This window comes from Nestor notabilis, unplaced genomic scaffold, assembly GCF_000696875.1.
Source record: "Nestor notabilis isolate BGI_N333 unplaced genomic scaffold, ASM69687v1 scaffold651, whole genome shotgun sequence".
In the NCBI taxonomy this organism is placed as follows: domain Eukaryota; kingdom Metazoa; phylum Chordata; class Aves; order Psittaciformes; family Psittacidae; genus Nestor; species Nestor notabilis.
Window position 1 is genome coordinate 36,856 of NW_009914940.1, and position 20,653 is coordinate 57,508.

The 20,653-nt window shown below is 45.8% G+C and overlaps 1 protein-coding gene across 1 annotated transcript in view; it reads left to right on the top strand.

The window, feature by feature from the left end:
• The window catches only part of ACACA (acetyl-CoA carboxylase alpha), a gene marked incomplete at its 3' end in the record, with an annotated part of 96,749 nt that overhangs the window by 32,970 nt on the left and 43,126 nt on the right, over window positions 1-20,653 (top strand). Inside the window, 12 exon segments of the mRNA XM_010023887.1 lie at window positions 77-190; window positions 1,711-1,824; window positions 2,475-2,564; window positions 3,023-3,141; window positions 10,414-10,437; window positions 12,844-12,987; window positions 13,586-13,682; window positions 15,004-15,111; window positions 17,061-17,117; window positions 17,430-17,474; window positions 19,883-19,924; window positions 20,070-20,285. Coding sequence (XP_010022189.1) covers window positions 77-190; window positions 1,711-1,824; window positions 2,475-2,564; window positions 3,023-3,141; window positions 10,414-10,437; window positions 12,844-12,987; window positions 13,586-13,682; window positions 15,004-15,111; window positions 17,061-17,117; window positions 17,430-17,474; window positions 19,883-19,924; window positions 20,070-20,285 — 1,170 coding nt within the window.

Genomic DNA, 20,653 nt, shown 5'->3' on the forward strand with positions numbered 1-20,653 from the left:
GGTTTCGACTCCTCTGCAGGAGGACGGGAGATGGTTTTCCTCTGTTCTAAGCATTTTCAGTTCTCTTTCTGTTTAGGACCAGCTCTGTGGCCGTGACCCCACCTTGACAGACGAGCTGATTAATATTCTGACAGAGCTGACCCAGCTCAGCAAGACGACCAACGCCAAAGTGGCCCTGCGAGCGCGGCAGGTAAGGGAGCGTGTTCAGAATCCAAGCTGATCCCTGCGAGAGCCAGGCTGTGCCATTGCTGGTCAGATCAATAGGGACTGCTCCCACTTGGAGCTCTCTCATTTGGAAAGTCTATATCTCTTGATGTTTAGTTTGATTACTGTGCAAATGTGAAGAGTAGATTACTGTGAGCAGCTTTAACAGTGAAATGAATTAACTGATGGGGAACCATTGTGACAGGCTAACAAAGATTGCAGTGGATTCCCAACCGCTGTCATATTTGAAGTGCAGATTACATTCCTTTGCCCCTCCTCCTTTGTTTTGTGTGGCTCAAGTAGGAGTTAATTGAGAATAGCCTATGGTTTGTGTGACTGAGGAAGTTGAAATAACGTGGTTGCTCTGGTTCCTTCTGCCTATGTAATCTGTGAACCTGACTAGCTCAGGCTGCCTGTGCAGTGAACAGCCAGGACATGTATCTACGTTCATCAGCAACCTTACAGCTGTGAATTGGTGTGCACAGAATAGGGAGAGAAATCTACACAAGAGCTACATGTTCCTTGCAGCCGCTAAGGAATTACTGCAAGGAATTGTGTTGGTCTTTTGCAGGTTTCTTCTAGCTTTGAGTTGCATTTTTGTCAGTCTCTTTTAACCTGAAAATAATTGGAAAAGCTCTTGATATTGTCAGTTCCAAGTCTAGCACAGATAATAATTTGAATGCCACATATCCACTTGGATGTTATTGTGAGCTTCCTCTTCAGCAGTAAGTCTGTAGGCAGGAAGGAGTGAGAGGGCACAATTGTTTCACGGTAATGCCAACCCCATAGTCTGATCACTCCTTTCACTCCGCAGTCCCTCTCTCCATTCTAAAAGCAGGGAAGCTGACACTTTGGGGATCACTCCTTTTATTTCAGAGCTTGACTACTGAAAACGAATGGGGTGTTTGAAGCTGCTCAGTGACCTTATGTTTCCTTCAGGATTGTGTTTGTGTCCTTGAACCATTCAGTTATTGAAACCTCTCGGCAGCATGCTGGGGATGGTGCTGCCGTCCTTGTCGATGTCTTTATGTTGCTCTTTCACTTCATTTTCCCCTGCAAGCTGCTTCCCCTTCCTATCTCTGCATCCTTCATGTTGGGCATTTAATACCTGGCACCAGTGTGTCCTGGTTCCTGTGCAGAGGCAGGCTCGGGCGCTGCTCCCCGCAGCTGCTGCCTGCCAGCTCTGCTTTCCAATTAACAGCCGGGCAGGCAATCCCCAGGACTGCAGCTCTGCAGTGCTAAATCACATGCACTGATGGAACTTGATTGAAGCTGTTCCTTTGCTCCATGGGGAATTGCCAATAATACAAACGGAGCAGATACACAAATGAGGCTGGGGAGGGGAGAGAGTTTGCAGCATCACCCAGGTGCCACAGAATTCACAGGAGAAACCAGCTGCCTCTTCTGGGGTGGAGCAGGCTGGTGCTGCTCTGGAGGTAACGGCCTCCTGCTGATGGCTCAGCACCACTCCTTCCACTGACACCCCCTGTGTGTGCTCTTCACCAGGTTCTCATTGCTTCCCACTTGCCCTCCTACGAGCTGCGTCACAACCAGGTGGAGTCCATCTTCCTGTCTGCTATTGACATGTACGGACACCAGTTCTGCATTGAGAACCTGCAGGTATCTACCAAATTTCTCTTCTTCTTCTGTGTTTTCTTCTCTGTCATCTCCATGTTTTGTATTAAATTCACCTGTAATCCCAAGGTCCTTGTGGCTTTAAATTGTATTGTTCTGGTTTGTAGCTTCCCCCTCGTTTTTGTTTTCATCCCTGTGCTGACATTAGAATGAGTCTACAACCTCCTTGAGGAGGGCAGCAGAGGGAGAGGTGCTGGTCTCTGTCTGGGGACCAGCAATAGGACACAAGGAAATGGGATGAAGGATGAAGCTGCACTGGGGGAAGTTCAGACTGGACAGGAGGGAAAGATTCTTCACTGAGAGGGTGGTTGGTCCCTGGAACAGGCTCCCCAGGGAAACAGTCATGGCACCAAGCCTGTCAGAGATCAGTGTCCAGGTGATGCTCTTAGTCATATGGTTTGGTTTGAGGTAGCGGGAGCAGGGAGCTGGACTCGATGATCCTTCTGGGTCCCTTCCAACTTGAGATAGTCTATTATTTAATATAAAGAGGTTATAATCCTTGATGTACAACAGGAAAAGCACAGAAACCAGAACTAGTCAGGCTTCATTTGTGATATTTTTGCTTTTTTGCCTGACTTTGTTTGCAAGACAGGCACTTCCCTCTTAAAGCTCACACCTAATGTGATCTCTTCTAGAAACTCATTTTGTCCGAGACATCCATCTTTGACGTGCTTCCCAACTTCTTCTACCACAGTAACCAGGTGGTAAGAATGGCAGCTTTGGAGGTAAGCTTATTCCCATTGAAAAAATAAATAGTCAGTTTTTCTTTGTTCTTTATTATGGGGTTTATTTTGAGCACAAGATTAGGAGAGCTGCAGGTTGTGTGGAATCTGGCATACTTGGAGCCTTGCATTTAACACCATTAATATGCACAGGTGAATGAAGTTTCAGATTCAAGTTACCTTCTTTGCTTGAAGAATTGGATGGTTGGAAGGGTTGAAAGTGAAGCTGCTCTCAGAGAATGTGGTCAGCCTCTACCCTGTTGCTGGTTGTATCCTGCCAGACTGGCCTTCTGCAAAGGATAACTTGAAATTCTGGCTGAGTTAGAGTTCTATCTAGATAGTTTTTGGAGGGTGTCTGCTTGGGGTTTAATATTTTTGAAGTCTCTGGTGTATTATTTGTCTTCTTTCTCTCTTTCTGCTTCCTTACCCCAACTGAGCTGATCGTGTTTCTCTCTACCCAGGTGTATGTTCGAAGGGCGTATATTGCCTATGAGTTAAACAGCGTCCAGCACCGCCAGCTGAAGGACAACACTTGTGTGGTGGAGTTCCAGTTCATGCTGCCCACCTCCCACCCAAACAGGTCAGATCATGTCTGCAGGTGCCTTTGGAGTGGGAGGTTTATGAGGGGCCATGTCCAATCTTGGCAAATAAAACTTGCAATAGAATTGGTGGAGAAAGGGAGAGTCCCAGTGCCTCAAATAAGCACAAATGACTTAAGATAAACCCCTGCACTACCCAGTTCCTTCTCCTGAGCTGTTTCAAACCTCAGGAGCTGTAGGTGGTAGGTTCTGCAGTTTGGATTCATTTGAATACAATACAGTTTTCATGTATTTTCTGACTTTAAGTTCAGCTTTTGTGGTAAGTTTCCTCTAGAACTTCAGTTCTAGCTGAATCCTGAGCCTTCCAAACGATGCAATTCCAGACAGACTAATCAGTTACTTGGAATGTTAATAAAGAACAGTCAAACATCCTCTGTCCCTTCTGCAGCACTCCCCTGCCAGCCCTTTGTATCTGTTTGGGATTGGCTCTACTTTCAAACCTGGCTTTACTGGACAAGGTGACACCTTTTCTAGCATGTGATTTTCTTTGACTGGGAAGCCCAGGATGCATGTGTGAATGGGTTGAAATGGAAGTGCTGGAGCTGACATACTGTGGCTTTCAGCCAGTGTTTTTCAGATGTGTTTCTCACGTCTGCAACCAAAAGCATCAACTGTTGGCTGCCCCATCTTACAGAAGCAGGGTCGCATCTCCTACTGTGTGCTGAGAGCATTTTAAAACCCCACCAAACAAACACAAAAGCCCAAACCCAAGCAAACTTGATTATCAGAACCCCTCCAGCACTGTCGGCTTAGTCAGTTCCCCTGTTCCTTGCAGCAAGAGCTCTGGAGGGTATTTTAGCCACTGTTCTCTTCCTGGCGCAGTGCGGCCCGGTGGCCGCCGGGTGCCACTGTTGGTCTGTGCTGGTTTGGCTGGAGGGCACCAGCGCTTATTTTTCTCCTTTGTTTCCAAACATCTTTTCCCTTCTTTTATTTTTGGTGGGGCTGGGCAATGGGGTCCAGTCTCGCTTCATTGAGAATCCATCAGTACGTTTTATGAAATGGTTTTCAGAATCTGGTTTGCTAGAAATGAATGACTGTCCTCCACAAGCAGCACAAAACACTCCCCATGCACATGGGACATGCGTTTGGTCTCATCTGGTTCCTACATTTCTAGAATATTTGTAAATAATTGCATACTATTTTTAGTATCCCTTTATAATACCCCTCCCCCCCAGCTCTCCACTTCTTTCTCCATTTCTTCTCTCCGCTGGTCTCAGTTACCTCTGTTGCTTGGGGGTTTTCTGGCCTGCCCATGCTGCCCACGGCTCCATTACTGTGCACGAGCTTAATTGGACAAGGTCAGCTGGAAGAGAACTGTTTCCTGCTTGGGGAACTGCTGCTTTGTCCTGAAGTCTCCTCTCTCCTTTATGCTGAATTCGCTGGGGCAATGTTCTGCAGCTCAGTTCTGCTTCTCCACCATCAGCACTGCTGGTGGCTGACTGAAAGCACATCACAGTCCCTGTGCAGAGGCCAGCAGGCCTGGGGACAAAGCCACTGTTTGCACAGGCAGGTTTGGTCCCTTGGAGTTGCACCTTGGTCTGTTAGCCATGAATTTGGCTCCTGTTGCTTAGGGCAGCTAATTGCAGCGTGCACCAGCTTGTGCAGCTGTCGTGTGCCTGGGTGCTGAAGCACAGCTGGGAGCAGGATACCTGGGGCTCAAGTTAGCACTGAGCATGGAGGTTGAAGCGAGTTGTAAAGGCAGAGCTTGTGTTAAGCCCAAGATACAGAAATCTCAAAACTCAGACATTGTCTTGCTGAAGTCTTTGTTGTTGTTTTTGACCATGTTCTACGTCCATCGTATGTTTTTCTGTATCTTCTGTAGCACCACCTTTTAGACTGAAAAGCTAAAAATGCATCCAAGGACAAGCCCCAAAGGCAAAGTATCCCAGCTGACCAGGCAAAAGGTCCCTTGAGGCTTTGAGGTGGGGTCCTGGTGAAGCAGGAGTAGATACCAGAGAGCCCTTCAGAGAGCATTCTCTTTTGGAGCTGGTGTTAGCTGTATGATGCCACATGTTTTTCAGCACTTCATCAGGTATTTGTAAGCCCTGGTCCCTTTTGTGTCTGATTTCTGTGAACATTCAAGGGCCCAAATTTTACTGGAGCAAATATTCATGTAGAGAAAATTGCAAGCTGATAATGGTTACTATATTTAAATTCTTTGGTATTTAACCCAGCTATGTCTTTACTTAATTGTAGCAGCAACAGCCACAGTCACTACTTCTGATCTGACTAATCACAGCCAGGCACTCAGGCTTTGTATTTCTGGCCACTGAACAATTGCCATCAACTACCCACAGGAAAGCTTTAGAGAGGAAAGAAAAACTATTAAATCTGCTAACAAAGTCATAGAAATGCAACCTGCTCCTAGTGGGTTTTGTGGACAGAAACTGTTTTGGGAATTATGTGTTTAAATTAATAGAAAACATCCCGTTGTAAGAATCCCCACTGATCCCAATTGCAAGGGTAAGACATAGGGAGAAAAACCACTTATAATTGAAACCATAGAGGGCTTTCCAGCTCAAACCCAGCATCCTTATTGCCCGGTGCAAGGCAGATGAGGAGCACAGTGCAACCATCTGGTGCCTTTTGCAGTAAATGGAGTTTGCCAGCCCTCTCCAAGTAGAGGGCGTTGCAGTAATCCCATCTGGAAGAGGCGAGACGAGGGTGTCCACGGGATGCTGATGGCTACGTGCTGCAGCAGGGTACTGCAGACAAACACTGATGTGCAGAGCCCCTTGCATTTGGATAACCTGCCTCTTTCAGTCATCTAGAGTCCTGGTGAGAAAAGATGGGAGAAAGAAATGAGCCCTGTTCCGAGCTGTTCTTTGCTTCCCTCTTGTTCAGACTGCCCTGCTGAGATGGGAAGCTGGTGGAATATTGACTGGTGTTTAGAGAGTTCAGCTTCCTTTGTGAGAATGGCAGGCCAGGTGACAGACACTGAAAGGCCTTTCTTAGGTGTTCAGTGCATGAAACAGTGCTTGCCTAATCTTAGCTTAAAATCTGTTCAAAGAAACATTGTGTGTCTAGGAGAGGGAATTATAGTGCTTTTTCAACAGGAGAAGGGTTTTTTCTAATAATCCCCCTCTCTTCTCCTGCTTTCGGACAGCCTTTCTTCTGTCTGAAGCTGTAAGGTTTAAATTAAACTGGGACATTGTCTGCTGTAGCCAGCTTTTGGAGCCTGCTGCACTGCTGCTCCTGAAGCATCCCCTGTCTCCAGCTCACCGTGTCCCCCAGCCAGGTTGTTCAGCTGCTCTCTTGGTCTCTCCTTCCCCAGTAGCAGATGTGCTGGAGGATCAGAAGGGCAGAACCCAGAGGTAACTGTGTTCCCTCTGTCAGATGCCAAGACAGTTGCTGACAAGGGTGGCCTAGAGGTGCTGGATATACCTTTATTTTGAGGTGTGGCAGTGATAATGCAGGGCTCTGCCTTCGGAATACACTGAGCCCCAGAGGAAACTGAAGTGTAACCCAGCCTGTTTTGCTTCCTCTGATGCCTTAGCCATGCCTTCCCAATCCACCCGTGCGCTGAGCCCACACCTTCCTTTTGTCCCACGTGCCATCCCAAACGGCCACATTTGGCCTTGACACATCTTGGGGAATCTAGAGTCAGGATGTACCATTGGAAGGTGGAAGTGAAGGAAGGTTTTCACAATGCAGCTTTAGACTTCAAGTGATAACTGGCTTAGCTTTACTTTTGAAACTCGATAACAAGCTGTCTGATACCAGCTCACCCTCGTTGTGTTTGCAGTTGGGAATGCACACAACTTGGCAAACATGGACATCCAGGCAAATGCCTTACTGCAACTTGCCTAGGCTGAGTTCAATCTTGGGACTGCATCCTGCTGTCCATGAGGCTTCCAAGGGTGGAATTCAAGTGTAGTCATCAGTTGCTTTGCATTTCCAAAGTTACTGGTATCAGTGTCTCAACTATCCTGTGCTTGGCTTTGCCCAGTATCTCCTCTTCCTGTGCTTGTGGATGTTTGTTGACACCCTACTTGGACATTGATGTCGCTGATTTTGAGGGTTAAGAGTGGTGCATGACCTCTCCTTTGCTGTCTCTTGATGTTTTATCATCTATGGAGTATTTTGGTTGTTCTTTTTTTGTCAGCCTCTTCCTTAGCTTTGTAGACATAGAACCCCATTTTGAAGGCTGAAAGCCAAGTTAATTGCTGCTGTTTCCAAACAGAGCTTGTAACAGAAGAGTGAGAAAATGACACTCACGCTGAGAGCAGGTTTATAGGTTCCCTCCTACTCTCACTTTACTATGATACACTCCTAAGATTTGAATATCTGACAAAAGAGAAACGTTTTCTGGGGACTAAAGGAGTTGCTAAAACAGCCTCTTTGCATCAGTCCTTGGAATGCTGGTACTGACCCAGCCGTGGCTGCTCTGGGCTCTAAGCGCGCTGCAGACCCCGCTGTACCGCTCTGGTGTATCATTAGGTAGCCCCAGGTCCCCTCCTTGTTGGGAGAGAGCGGCTGCTCTCGGGAGGGAGGGGGAAATGCTTCCAGGACACCTGTAAATCCCTGCAGCTCCGTGCTGAGGGTTTGATGTTAATTAGCCAGCAGGCAGCAGTAATGTGTTGCAGTTCCCTTGGCTTGCCTGCTTCAGAAAGGGCAGAATCTTCCAGCAGAGCAAAGAAGGGGCTGTTGAAGGGGCAGCAAACTGAATGGAACGGCGATAATTTTATGCAAATTGGACTTGAGCAGCAGATTCAGCTTGGCTGAATCACAGAGGGAGCAGAAGAATGAGGGAAGAAAGAGGGAGAGGAAAAAAAACCCAATCAAAATGTATGGTTTGAGGCATGTTTCCCAGCCTTCTGTTTAGATCCTTGTGCAGAAATGAAGAAACACAAGAGGAATGCCACTGGTCAGAGCCAGTGGAATTGCTCTTTCTCCTGTGGTACTGCTGTTAATAACTACAAGTGGGTTATTCAGCCGACCTCTGCTGATTCCGCTTTGCTGCCTCATTTCAAAAGCTTTGCCCTGCGCTGGCTCTTGCTCGCAGCTTGCTCTCACCGCTGGTGCTTTGCATGCCTTGCCATCGTTTCATAGGGGAGTGCTCCTGCTTGGAAATAGATAGATAAAAGAAAGGGAGGGACAAGGGAGACACATTCCCATTCATCCGGGAGGTGCAGGGGGAGCCAAGGGGATTTTTGTTTGCTTAAGCAGAAGGAGTGATTGTAACAGCAGAGAGTGTCGGTGAGGAGCAGATTCCTGGTGAGATCAGCTTCCCTGGTCAAGAAGGGAGTTCAAATGAGACAGGGAGAAGGGCTGGGGCTGGTGTGGTGGGAAGGTGTCTGCTCCTGTGACCAGCTACATGGAGCTGGCTGTGGAGAACACTGCCAACGGTGCCTTTACGCAGCTCCCAGCCCCTTGGTATTGCCCCAGGGCTGAGCAGCTTGGCTGGTAGCTGGTGCTTTATGTCAGAGGTGCAGGGCTCTAGTAGCTCAGTGGACTGTAGTGCCCTTTCACAAGGCCTGATTGCACTGCAGATATCAAACCTCTACCTCTTAGCATGTGTCACTGACAAGTGACAGTGCAACTCCTGTTATGAGAAGCCCTCTGCAGCTACCATGACCTGTAGCTATAAAGCCAGCCCCACAGTGTGCAGCTTGGAGACTACTCCTCTGTTCTTTTCTGACATCTCCAGCCACTGGGTCTTCTGTTTTCCTCATTGCAATTCCTGCCATAGTCTCTTCAGCTCCGTACTGAGAGGCTGGAGTTCCTGGAGCAAGGCAATAGAGAACCCTTTTTGAGATGGAAAGGAACATTTGTTATGCTGGGGTGTCTCTCCTGCCTGTTTCTGAAAGCATTCCAGGGAGCCCTGCACAAGTGTACCCGGTGCAAGAACTGCCAGGTCTCTCCAGACTGTTTTCCCAACTGAAGTGGATCACATGCAGCTTTCCCACCATTTGCCAAGCTAAACAAGTAGGCCAAAAGAAAGTCTCACCCCCCTGAGGCCCCTTTGGTCCTGCCCACAGGCTCAGTATCTCTCTGCACTTTCTCCAAACACCATGAAATACTATTTACCATTGAACAGATACATCTTTAGGTTATTTTCTGCTTTCTCCTGTATGGCTTAAGCACATCACAGGAACTTTTCATGCCTCTACCGGTAATGCAGTAAACACAACCTTGCAGTGAATATGACTCTGCTGTGACAAACCAGCTTGAGAACAGGACTGGGTGCAGTCGGTGTGTTTAGCGGTGTGATCCTGGGAATACACTGTCATTAAGTGCTGAAACTTCGTGCCCACTAACTTGGGGTCTTGCCTATGGACAAGGATGATAAAAAAGTCTGCGGTTTGGTCTCCTACAGGTTTCTGTAGGGAAGGGGAGGGTGAATGTCCAGTTACATCTTGCTGAAGCTTTGCTTTCCATCTTGTCATGTTTGCCAGGCTCTTTGCGCGGGCCTCATGTTTCGTGGTTTTGTTTCACTTCAGTCTTTACTGTTTTGAATGTCAGATCACAGCTGGTTTTGTTGCATGGAGCAATATGCAACCCTGTGCTTTCGTGAATGTAGCATGAGCAGACTCTGCTGTTCTTGTGCTGGTGTGAAGATGTGCCCCTTAACTCTTCTGCCTCACGTGCATCGCTAAGCCTCGGTCTGCATGCAAATATGAGAAGAGTTGGACTGATGTTGTAAAATATTCTTAAAAATAGCCTTAAGTTCTGCTCATTCTTCTGGGTATTCAAGGCCTTGAATGCTGAAAATGCCACGTGTTACACGGTGTTTCTGCATGTGTTTGCTTTGTTACTGCCTTGTTGTGGGAGCCAGCGCATGGGCTGCTTAGTGTAGAGGTTTGGCAATGAGGATTTGCCTTGTTTTCCTGAATGTGCTGCAGTCTTCCTGTGGGATATGGTCACTTTTAGCATCTGTGCTGTTTGCCCTTCCATCAGGGAGTGCCAACTCCCTGCTCTGGTCTTGCTTGTGAGCATGCAAAGGGCTTGAGGTGGGTGTGATGCTGTAGAAATGCTGGTGCCTTGCAAACGCAGCGTGGTTTCCTGGAGTGTGTTATGTGCATGTCCACCTGCATGTGTGCTCCTTCCCATGGCAGCCCTGCAGGTGAGGTCAGGTGGTGGGTGCCTTCTCAGGGCCCATGAAATTGAATCCTGCCCCATTCCTGATGGTTGACAAATTCTGGGTTAGTAAACTGTAAACTTGTTGCTGGTCTGTGGATCAGCTTGATGCTAGTTCTTGATGATGGCTGTCACTAACCAATCGGTAACTAACTGTGGTTGTTTGATTACAGAGGGAACATCCCCACGCTAAACAGGTATGGTACTTGTCATCTTTTAACATTTGAAACGACAGACTAGAAAGAAGTAGCCTAATATTTAATGTCTTAACATGTTTTGTTTAGTGCCCTTACCTTACTTGGGAAGTTTTCAAACATAACTCTTCTTTTTCCTTCCCTTTTCCTCTCCCTTTGTCAAAAACATGTTTTCAGCTTTTCTTTCCCCTTTACAAAAGGTTTGCATGCAGCAATGTTTACAACTAAATTTGCCAGGGCACTCAGCTCATCTGCAGTATGGTACACAGCAAACTTCCAGCAGGATGCTGCTTGTAGGGTCTGCTTTTGGGACTGGATTCCAGCTGGTGCCCCTCTGGTAGGGTGTCACAGGGAACCAGGCAGTCACTCCTACCCGATAGCATACCTATTGCTGCCCTAGTTCCTTGTAACTAGCTTAGAGGCTGTTCCACCTCCTTCCCACCATAGATGAATCTACATCTCAAACAGCTGACAGCATGTTTTGTTGCGTTTTGGACACTAATTTTTCCTCCTCTGTCTCACTTGAAAAGTATTTCTTGTTTTAAATAATACATGACAAATGTCTGCTGTCTCTTTGTTTAGTTACTGTTCTGTGGTAGTTTTTGTATTAGTTGTAAGAAATGTACACCAAGGCATGTCCTGAAAGATATTTCTCTTTCCAAATGTGAATTCCTATTATTTATTGCTGCTTACAAGCCTATTTAGGGAAAAATAGTAAAAACGGGCTCGAAAGTCTCATGGCTCTTAATCAGAAATAAATTACAGGAACAGAGAGTGACTTTAAGCATGGAGAGCTATTCATCAAAGTGCTGATGTTTTAGACTCGTTAACTGTGTACTTAGGACCAGATCACAGTGGTTTTCTGTGTGGAGAGAAAGAAATCTTAGTAAAGCTGGTAAGTAGCAGCGTCAGCAGCCCCCAGTCCCCATCCCCTTCTGCCTCCTGTTGTGGCACCAGTTGGGGAGGATAGAAACTGAGCTCCATTAATGCCTTCCTAAGCCCTGGGGAGAGCAAAGCAAGCACGAGTGCACTGTTCTGTGTTGCAGAGCACTGCCATGTGCCAGCTCTGTGTTCCTCTCTCTTCAGAGCAGGCTTGAGGGTCTCACCATGTTACAGAGAGCTTTGGAAGTGAATGAAGATGACTCTGTAGCACAGTTCAGAAATGAGAAGTAATTCTTGCTGTGAAGGCAAACCTCATATCTAGTAGTAAGGGAGAGGATGTCCAGTTAGTTGTAAGCTTTCTGGTCACTCTGTGAGAAGCTTCATCTGCTATTCTTGACCATAATATTGTAGGTCTTTAAAACAACATAAAAATAGCCCAAACCCTCAAATAACACAAACTCTTTCAGAGCCTCTGTGTGTGTCCCCAGCAGTTGGACTGTTTGAGAACTGGGTGATATTCAGTATACTCAGGATCTTGCCCTCTGCCAGGAAGGAATGATGATCATTAATAAATGCTGCTCCTGCTTTAAACAGAAGTCTCTTAATTGGTGCCTTCCTCTGAGCTTGTGTAAATCTGTTGCAGTCCTCCTCACTGAAATAAGGGATTTGTCCTGTATGAATGATGTGTGTGCTGTGATGTACCTCAGTGCCTGAACAGCAGACATCAGGCATGAGTATGACAGTAGTAAGTGTCTGGAGCTCTGTGTTCTGTGGCCAACTGCTTGTATTCAGCAGCTGCCACCTTTTAGCAATCAAACCTGAGCAAAATAAATAAGGAGAGTTGCAATGTTTTTGAAGTGTGGATTAAATTAGATGGAGGAGTGCATCTGGTGAGCAGTTAAAGTGGAAGGTGCTGTAATAGGACTTTATTTAGTGGAATTCTAGTGTAAGACTATAAACCCCCCCATTTCTGGCACAGGGTTTTAGGGAGGACACTGTACCACACTGCATTTGAGGAGCATAAATTATGCTATGGCCAGATAACATACCTTGGTACAATTCAACTTAATTTGTAAAAATTTACTAAACCTTTAAAGTGTCAAAGCTTGGAATTATTGTTGTTTATCTCAGCATTCCACCTGTAAAGCAAAACGTGCATGCAGGAGGAAAAACACGTTCAGCTTTGCACAGCCAGAATTCACCTGCCATCCCAAGAAACTCCTGAAGAAATTCTTGTTTTAAAAGGTTATCACATCCTTCCCTAACTCTTTTAACTGTTCCTGTACCCTGGGACAACGTCCAGGTAAGGGCATTAATGGCACCAAGGCATGTCAGCACTGCAGGGGCTTTGGAGGAGGCAGCACTGCAGGTCTGGCTTGCTGAAGAAGCTAACAAATGATGCAGCAGTTGTACTGGATAAACAGCCACGCTTCAAGTAGTCAGAGCGTACGAGCACAGATCTTTATCCAGTGATGTTCTTCTCTCCCTTGTCTGTACTAACTGTGGTCTTGTTGAATTGCCATTTAGAATGTCCTTCTCTTCCAACCTCAATCACTACGGGATGGTCCATGTAGCCAGCGTGAGTGATGTGCTGCTGGATAACTCCTTCACCCCGCCGTGCCAGCGCATGGGTGGCATGGTCTCCTTCCGCACCTTCGAGGATTTTGTCAGGTACGTGGGGCAGGGTGAGGGTTGGTTGTGTTGCCACCTTCCTAGGGTGGCCCAAATGGAACTGGAGGAAACCTTTTTCTTGTCTAGAGTCACGTTTAAACTGGTCCAGAGCTTGTTTGCTAAGTTCTGGTGCAAGTTTTTTTGGATTCCCTTGTCTGGATCCTTGAGATAACAGAAAGCTTCAGGCTGCTGTAAGAGCAGTTTGCAGCCAGAAGGATCAGCATCTTGAATTTCTGCTGATTGGAGATCATTTGCTGATGTCCTGATTTCTTCTAACGCACTTGTTTACGTGTATATAGGTGGGAGGATGTGGCCTTTATGCTTTCAACCTTCTTAGGGGTAGGCAAAACCTCCCCTGCAGAACCTACAGCAGTCACGAGGGCCTGCAATCGTAAGATCTCTGACAAATGTTAGATGATCCAGGCTCTGCTTTGGTTTGAAGGGTGGAGGAGGTATTGCCTCCTCATCTTCTGAGTTTGTCCTGCAAAGGGAAGGAGTTGTTTTCTCTCCCTCCCCCCCTTTAGCAACATGATTTGTGGCTCTGTGCTGTGTGGGCTTGCAGCAGCGCGTTGACTAATACTTCTCTGGTGTATTTCAGAATCTTTGATGAAGTGATGGGTTGCTTCTGCGACTCTCCTCCCCAGAGCCCAACCTTCCCTGAAGCTGGCCATGCTTCCTTGTATGATGAAGACAAGGTACAGCAGTTTTTTTCTCTGGAGCTTGCTCTCAGCCTGGAAGGAGAAGGCGTGCGGAATGCCGCAGTGACTGCAGGCTAGATGCTTTTCACTGGTTCGAGTGCTGGAAGCAGGAGTTAAGAGCTTTATGTATTTATGGATGTGATTTGTTTGCTTGTTCCACAGCAGGTGATTCAAAGTAGGTGGCCATTTTCTGACTCTGTTCTAAAACTACAACTAAGTCTCTTACTCTCCATGTAATTCTAGTTTGTAGCTTTTAACATTAGCACAATTACAGGATCCACAGCAGCGTAACTGAGAGTTCAGACCCACAATTAAGTTTCCTTCTCTGTGTATCGGGGTATTGGACTACGTAATTCAACTACATTTACTTTAAGTCTGACTTATTTTCAGCCTTACACCCTTCCTAGTCACATTACGTTTGGATTCTTCCCTCTGTTCTACTTCTCAGCACTGTTGTTAGGAGGAAAGGATGAGAGGAACCCCTCAGTTTTTGCATTGATGTGGAGTACAGGTGCAGAGGGAGCAGATGGTTCATAATCCTTAGTGACAGAAGACCAGTTTCCCTTAGGGACACAGGTAGCTGCTCCACTGCTCTGTCCTGCCCCCTGACAGAGGGAAGCTCTGTGGGAATACAGTGTGTGTCCAGAACAGGGCTTGGTTTTAAACTGATCCATTGATCTTGATGTGAGTACTGTAGCCTTGTTCCAGAATATTACCACCACCTTTAATGCCCCCAGATCTCTCTTCACCTCCCCCTCACCTCACCAAGGATAATTTTCTGTTCATTCTCAGTTTTTCACAGTTAACCACAGGCTCTTAAATGCTAAATTTGTCATTTCTCAGAGCTCTGAGGTAATTTATGCTTCCACATTATTCCATTTTGTTGGAGATATGAAGGCACACATTGTTTTGCTCCTACACTTTGAATTCACTTAATTTTATTACCTCTCTTGATGCCAAAGTCCTCTAATGTCCTGCCTATAATGTGTCTTATAAAGAAAGGACCTGACTCTGCATTCCTTCTGCATCCAAATGCAGCACACTCGAGTTAGCCAAGTCAGATGTGACTGTCAGGATTGGATTCTCCAAGTGAAGCTCCTGTTGTGGACATTAACACTTACTCCTGTGGGAAACTTCACATTTGTGAGGCTGCTTGGTCAAGGATTTCCCTCATGGTTTTCCTTGGTGTACAGCATGTTCTGCTGAGGCCGTTTTCCCCATGGGCATCTGTATGTTAGAGCTGTGTTTAGGGAGCCTCTTTTGAGAACTCCTCGTTGTTAACTCTCTATTTATGGGGAATGTTTTGTTTCAATTGCAGGCTGCCCGTGAGGAGCCCATTCACATCCTCAATGTTGCTATTAAAACAGACAGTGACGTGGATGATGATGGGCTGGCAGCCATGTTCAGAGAGTTCACACAAAGCAAGGTAAGTCGCCTTGATCCTCTCCCTGGGACTGTGTCATTGAGCAGGGTGGTTCTGTCAGCTTTGGGACAAGTCAGCATGTTCCTCCGTTGTTTGCTTGCTTGCAAACAAATAAATGCAACAGTTACACCCTTAATTTATCCCATCTAAAACCTTACTGCTGCGTTGGATGTAGCTGCACTTCTCTGAAGCCTCCGGGCCATTGTTTCTCTTTGCAGTGTGTTCTAATCCATCAGGTCAGGATTACTTCCCTTTAATTTCTGATAGGGTAAAAGACCTTTAAAGTTTTAAATGCATCAGGTCAATCTTTATCTGTCTCTAGATGCTCTGGAAAAATGTCCTGTATCCCTCTCCCTGGTCTAAAGTTCCTGAGTCATGGAAAGTGACATTAAAATAGTCTGTATTTGCTGTAACATGGTAGTTTTAATGCAACTGAAGTTTGTTCTCTTTGGTGTTGGCATCCTGGAGCATCTAGTATGATATTGCTGGCTCAAGGTGGAATTGATTTAGTCTGTTCATAGGCATGGGCCACACTGCTGCATTCGTGGTACCTGCAAGCACTGTGGGAGGACTGAGCGAGTAGCTTCTAAAATGGGGCTGGAATCCACATGGCTTCAGCAGCTCCCTGTCCCTTTAAGCAAGGAATATAACCAAATATTAAAATTAAAAGTAGTTCTGCTTTTCATCTGCTTGATCATGCTCCAGGCGTTTTATGGGAGGGGATAAAAGGAAAGAGAGAGGGGGAAAAAAATTCCAAACCACATTAAACTATCAAATAGGTTGATCCAAATTGTCCAAATAATCTTCTAGTCCCAGCATGTTGTGTGTGGTTTTTTTAATAGAAATTAGGATCATATACTTGTAAATGACTTGTGGAGGAGATTGAGGCAGTCAGTGCAAATGGAGTTTCTCCAGGTGCTGATGGCTAATCGCTCTGTAATAGCTGTGGACTTGCTGTGAGACCCACATTATTACGATGTAATCAGAATCCTGTTGCTATGCTGTTATTGTCTGCCACTTGTGGAATTTTAAAAGCAATAACAATTTTTGCTTTTTAAATCATGGCATTATTAAAGTTATTTTCTTCCTCTTGCCATGAATATAGTCACTGATGCTCATTTTCAAAGGGCTTAACCTTAGTAAAACATTTCAGTCTGTGCTGAAAGGGGTTGTTTTGTTCCTGGTCTGCCTCAGTTGTTTCTTTTTTGTTCTTTTTTATTTTTTTCCCCTTTTCTTTTGCTTTTAAATTGGAAAAAGGAGAAAAAAGGAAAAAGTTTTAAGAGCAGAATTATGAGATCTTAACACTTCAAAAGAGCAGTGGTGTGGCAAATACTGACGGCAGCACTCATCTGAGACGTGGCTTAGTGGAATGTGGGAAAGCAGCAACCAGAATGGATGTTCTCTAATCTGTTTGAAAAAACCCCAAACAAATAACGCCTTTCACTTCTCACCTTTGCAATATTGACACATCTGGCCTGGGTTGTCTGTGTGCTTGTTGTGCCAGAATCAAGTGGGCTACCTCCCTCCTTGGGTTAGCTCCTTTAAACCTCATTTCCCATCGTTTCCCACGTCTGAGCTGCGCTCCCCTCACAAAGTGATGGTTGCAAAAAAGACCAACTTCCTTTGGCAGAGGAACAAGAGTATTTCCTGCAAGACTTGGCTGTGGCTCTTCTGCTGTACTTGTTAGCAAGGCTCAGCTGGAATACCGTGTTCCTGTGATCCGGTTACTTACCTCTTCAGATTTAATTCATGTATTTGCTGTGTGCGCTGCCAGACGGTCATCACATGAGAAATCCTACCTCCAAGTAGGCTGAAGCAGACTAGGAACTCGCAGCAGAGGTGCAGGAGCTTCTGTGGAGCTTTTTCCAGCTCACAGGAAGACTTTGACATGGTTTTGACTGGGTCTGTTTCTGTTACTCCACTCACCTGATTCCATCCTTGCCTTTCCACAGAAATCAGTCCTGATTGAACACGGGATTCGGAGGCTGACTTTCCTCGTAGCACAAAAGGTATTTTGACATCTCCTGTGCTGCTCAGCACTCTTTGCTTTCTAGCTCGTAATAGCTCTGACACTTCATGTGTGTTTTGCCCCCTTTAAAAGCTGTATAAACTATATTTAGTTCTCTCTTCACTGGTTTTGTTCTCTAAAATTTGAAATGGTTTTGATGAATTTGCTTAAGAAAATGAATTAACAATTGTAAGCAATCTTGGCAGCCCTTGTGTTCTTGAATTAATTCATTTTAATTTTCATCCTAATTGGTAGCTTTCTTCTGCTTTTTTTTTCCCCTTGTCTTCCTGTGTTTGTATGGTTCGTTTGTAAGGACTTCAGGAAACAGGTCAACTATGAGGTGGATCAGAGATTTCATGTAAGTAAAAAGGGCCTAAACCACGGTGGTATTCTTGATCCGAGGCCAGGAGACACGTAAATGACTCCAGGTTTCTCCTTTGGTTCTTAGTCCAGGTTGGATGGGGCTTGGAGCAACCTGCTCTAGTGGAAGGTGTCCCTGCCCATGGCAGGGGGTTGGAATTGGAACTGGATGGGCTTTAAGGTCCCTTCCAACCCAAATCAGTCTGTGATTCTATGATTTAATGCCAACATTGGTGTCAGACTTACATGAAGTATTTAAACATCTCATTCCAAATGCAGGAGCAGGCCTTTTGCACTCAGCAGGGTCATTCACGTGCTCAGGTCTCTCTTGATACCTGGCTGAGCTCATGACTGCCACATTAATAAAGGGTTTCTTTGTTTTGGTGGTGTTTTGTACTCTAAAATGCAGTCATCAAATTAAATGTTTGTATTTCTTGCATAGTGTGGTGATTTCTTTAATCTTCTCCCTGACTTTACCTTAGAGGAGTAATTGAAGTGACTGGTTAAACTTCGCACAATGGCTTTGTGAGGTGGAAAATGTTTGATGCTCTTACTGCTAAGAATTACTTCTTTCCCCAGGGCTTGGGCAGCAGTGAGGGCCACTTTAACCCTGTTTTCAGTGTGGCATTGTAAGGTATCAATCAGATTTTTATCCCTTGTGTATCTACTTTACAACTCTGGAAGTCATTAGGAGTCTTGAAGGTGCAAGAAATTCCTCCTGTGCTCCCCACACCTGGCTTAGCAAGCTCTATGAAAGGAAAACCAGCCTACAAATCAGTCGAAATAGCATCTGTACAACGTGGGTATCACCACATGGGAATTGCTGCCACAGTACAGGCAGAGACATGTATCAGTATGTAGGCTTATGTTGGAAACAGGACTCTTTGGAGAGGTGTTGGGTCCTTAAGCAAGGAAGTTCAGGCTTTAGATCTTAAAACCAGAAGTTTTAGAGCTGAATTGATATTTGGGAGTGAAAAATAAAAGCCTATGAGTAATGAATGTAGCGTGTGTCAGTGGTTGGAAAGGAGGGAAGGGATAACAGGAGACATCACTCAAAGCCTTCCCTGAGCTGCCATTCGGAGCAATGGGCTGTTGGGATGCTCCTAGTTTGGAAGCTGGAGGAGGCAGTGTGGTATGTCATGTGTTTGCAAAGTTTGTGGAGCACCTCCAGGATCTCCTGTGAGTGTCACTCTTTATTATATCTCCTGTTCTATCCCGTTTATTACTGGACCAACTGTTAACTTAGCCAGGGCTTGGGCTTGGGTTTGTTTTTGTTTTAATTACAGTCTATATAATTAGTTCCCAGCATGTTGAGGTAATAGAGAGTTGCTCCAGCAAGCTTCCAATTTCCTCATCTCATTAGGTTTTTAACGTGATTATTAGTATAATAATCAACTCTGATGATTTCTGTTGTAGCTCTGCACATTCGGTGGTTTGCAGGGTGTCTGGATTGGCTAATTTAGGCAAATTATTGTGATTGTCTTGATGATGGTTGGTTGATTAGAACACAGCAGGGGGATAATTCTTCTGCCTGGGAAATGGAGCACTCTTTTGGATTTTGGTACCAAACCACTAAGAATTTGTGTGTGTGTGCACATCTAATTATTATATTTGCCCACCACACTAGTCAAATGCCTTGAAAGCAATTACATTAGGGATAGAATGAGCATGGATGATGAGAGGAGGAACTGGCAGCATGCAGAGGAGGACAGGTAGGAGGCATTTGGAAGAGAAGGGAGGAAACATGGAAGTGGTGGTTTTCTCAGGGTGCAGTTGGTGCTCATAGGCTCACCTGATATGCCTGAGTTATCAGGTGGGATTTCTGGTACCACTGACTAGTCAAACTAGTGAAACACAAGTTATTTTGCTCAGCTGAGGGTCATCAGGTGAAGTTCTGGGGACTTTCTTTTATAGGAGATAAGGAAGATGACTAGGTAGATTACAATTCACAGTTTTCCTTGGGAAGAGAATGTTCCTAGCAGTAATAGTACAAAGGGAGCTGTAGAATACACACCGTTGGTTTGTGTACGTCTGCCTCCCTTATGGAGGGTTAATATCATTGTATGGCTCCTAAACATTGCCACAGGAATCGTAATCAAAACAGAACCAGAAGTTTCCCACTCTTGTCTGGGCAGTTCCCTGTTATTGTCTGTTAATAATTGACAATAATACTCAAAACCCAATCAAGTATCCTCTTTGCATCAGCAGCAGACAGGATTAAGCTTCCTCTGCTGTCTTCTGGAGGGGAACTTGATTTTCCATCACTCTTTGTGCTGTTGAGAATGTAGCTGGTAATGACTCCTGTCATCTGCTGTGCTGTGGTGCTGCCCAGGTCTGCCTGGCAGCACTCTGGGTAGAGCAGAGGGGTTACTCTGGGAGGGCTGACACTGTTGTTTCTGTTTTCAGAGGGAGTTTCCGAAGTTCTTCACCTTCCGTGCCCGGGATAAGGTAAATTGAGTGTTCTTAATACTTGAGCTTAAGGACTTGCTGTCTTGCTGCAGTTTGTCTGCTACCCTGTGTTTCAATTTCAACACAGCTCTTAGTGTTTCAGCTTCTTTAACACACCCTTCTCTTTTACACCCTTTCCTACCAGTTTGAGGAGGACCGGATTTACCGGCACCTGGAGCCAGCTCTGGCTTTTCAGCTGGAGCTGAACCGAATGCGGAACTTTGACCTCACTGCCATTCCCTGTGCCAATCACAAAATGCATCTCTACTTGGGAGCAGCTAAAGTTGAAGTGGGAACAGAAGTGACAGACTACAGGTTCTTCGTGCGGGCTATTATAAGGCATTCGGACCTGGTTACCAAGGTGAGCTTTGACCAAGCAAGGTCTCTTTCCAAGACAAGGTCTTTTGAGCCATTCTAGCAACCTGCATGCAAACATCTTACCTCTGTAGAGTGCTGTGGATGCGTGCCCTCTCTTTGCTGACTCTGCAGAAGCATGTCTTCAAGGACCTTGTATTCTTCTGCTTCAAGGAGGCTTTTTGGTGGCCCAAGTGGCTTGTCAGAAGTCCTTGCTTTTTGAGGCAGCTGTTGTTTCTCTGTGTTTCTCCTGCCCCGTCTAGTTCTGGATTTATACTGAGGGCACAAGGCAGCCGGGTACACAGATTGGGCAGTGGGAGTTCTGGCCCTGTGATGGTGATGGATCTGTTTCAGGGTTGCACATCCTGCTGCAAC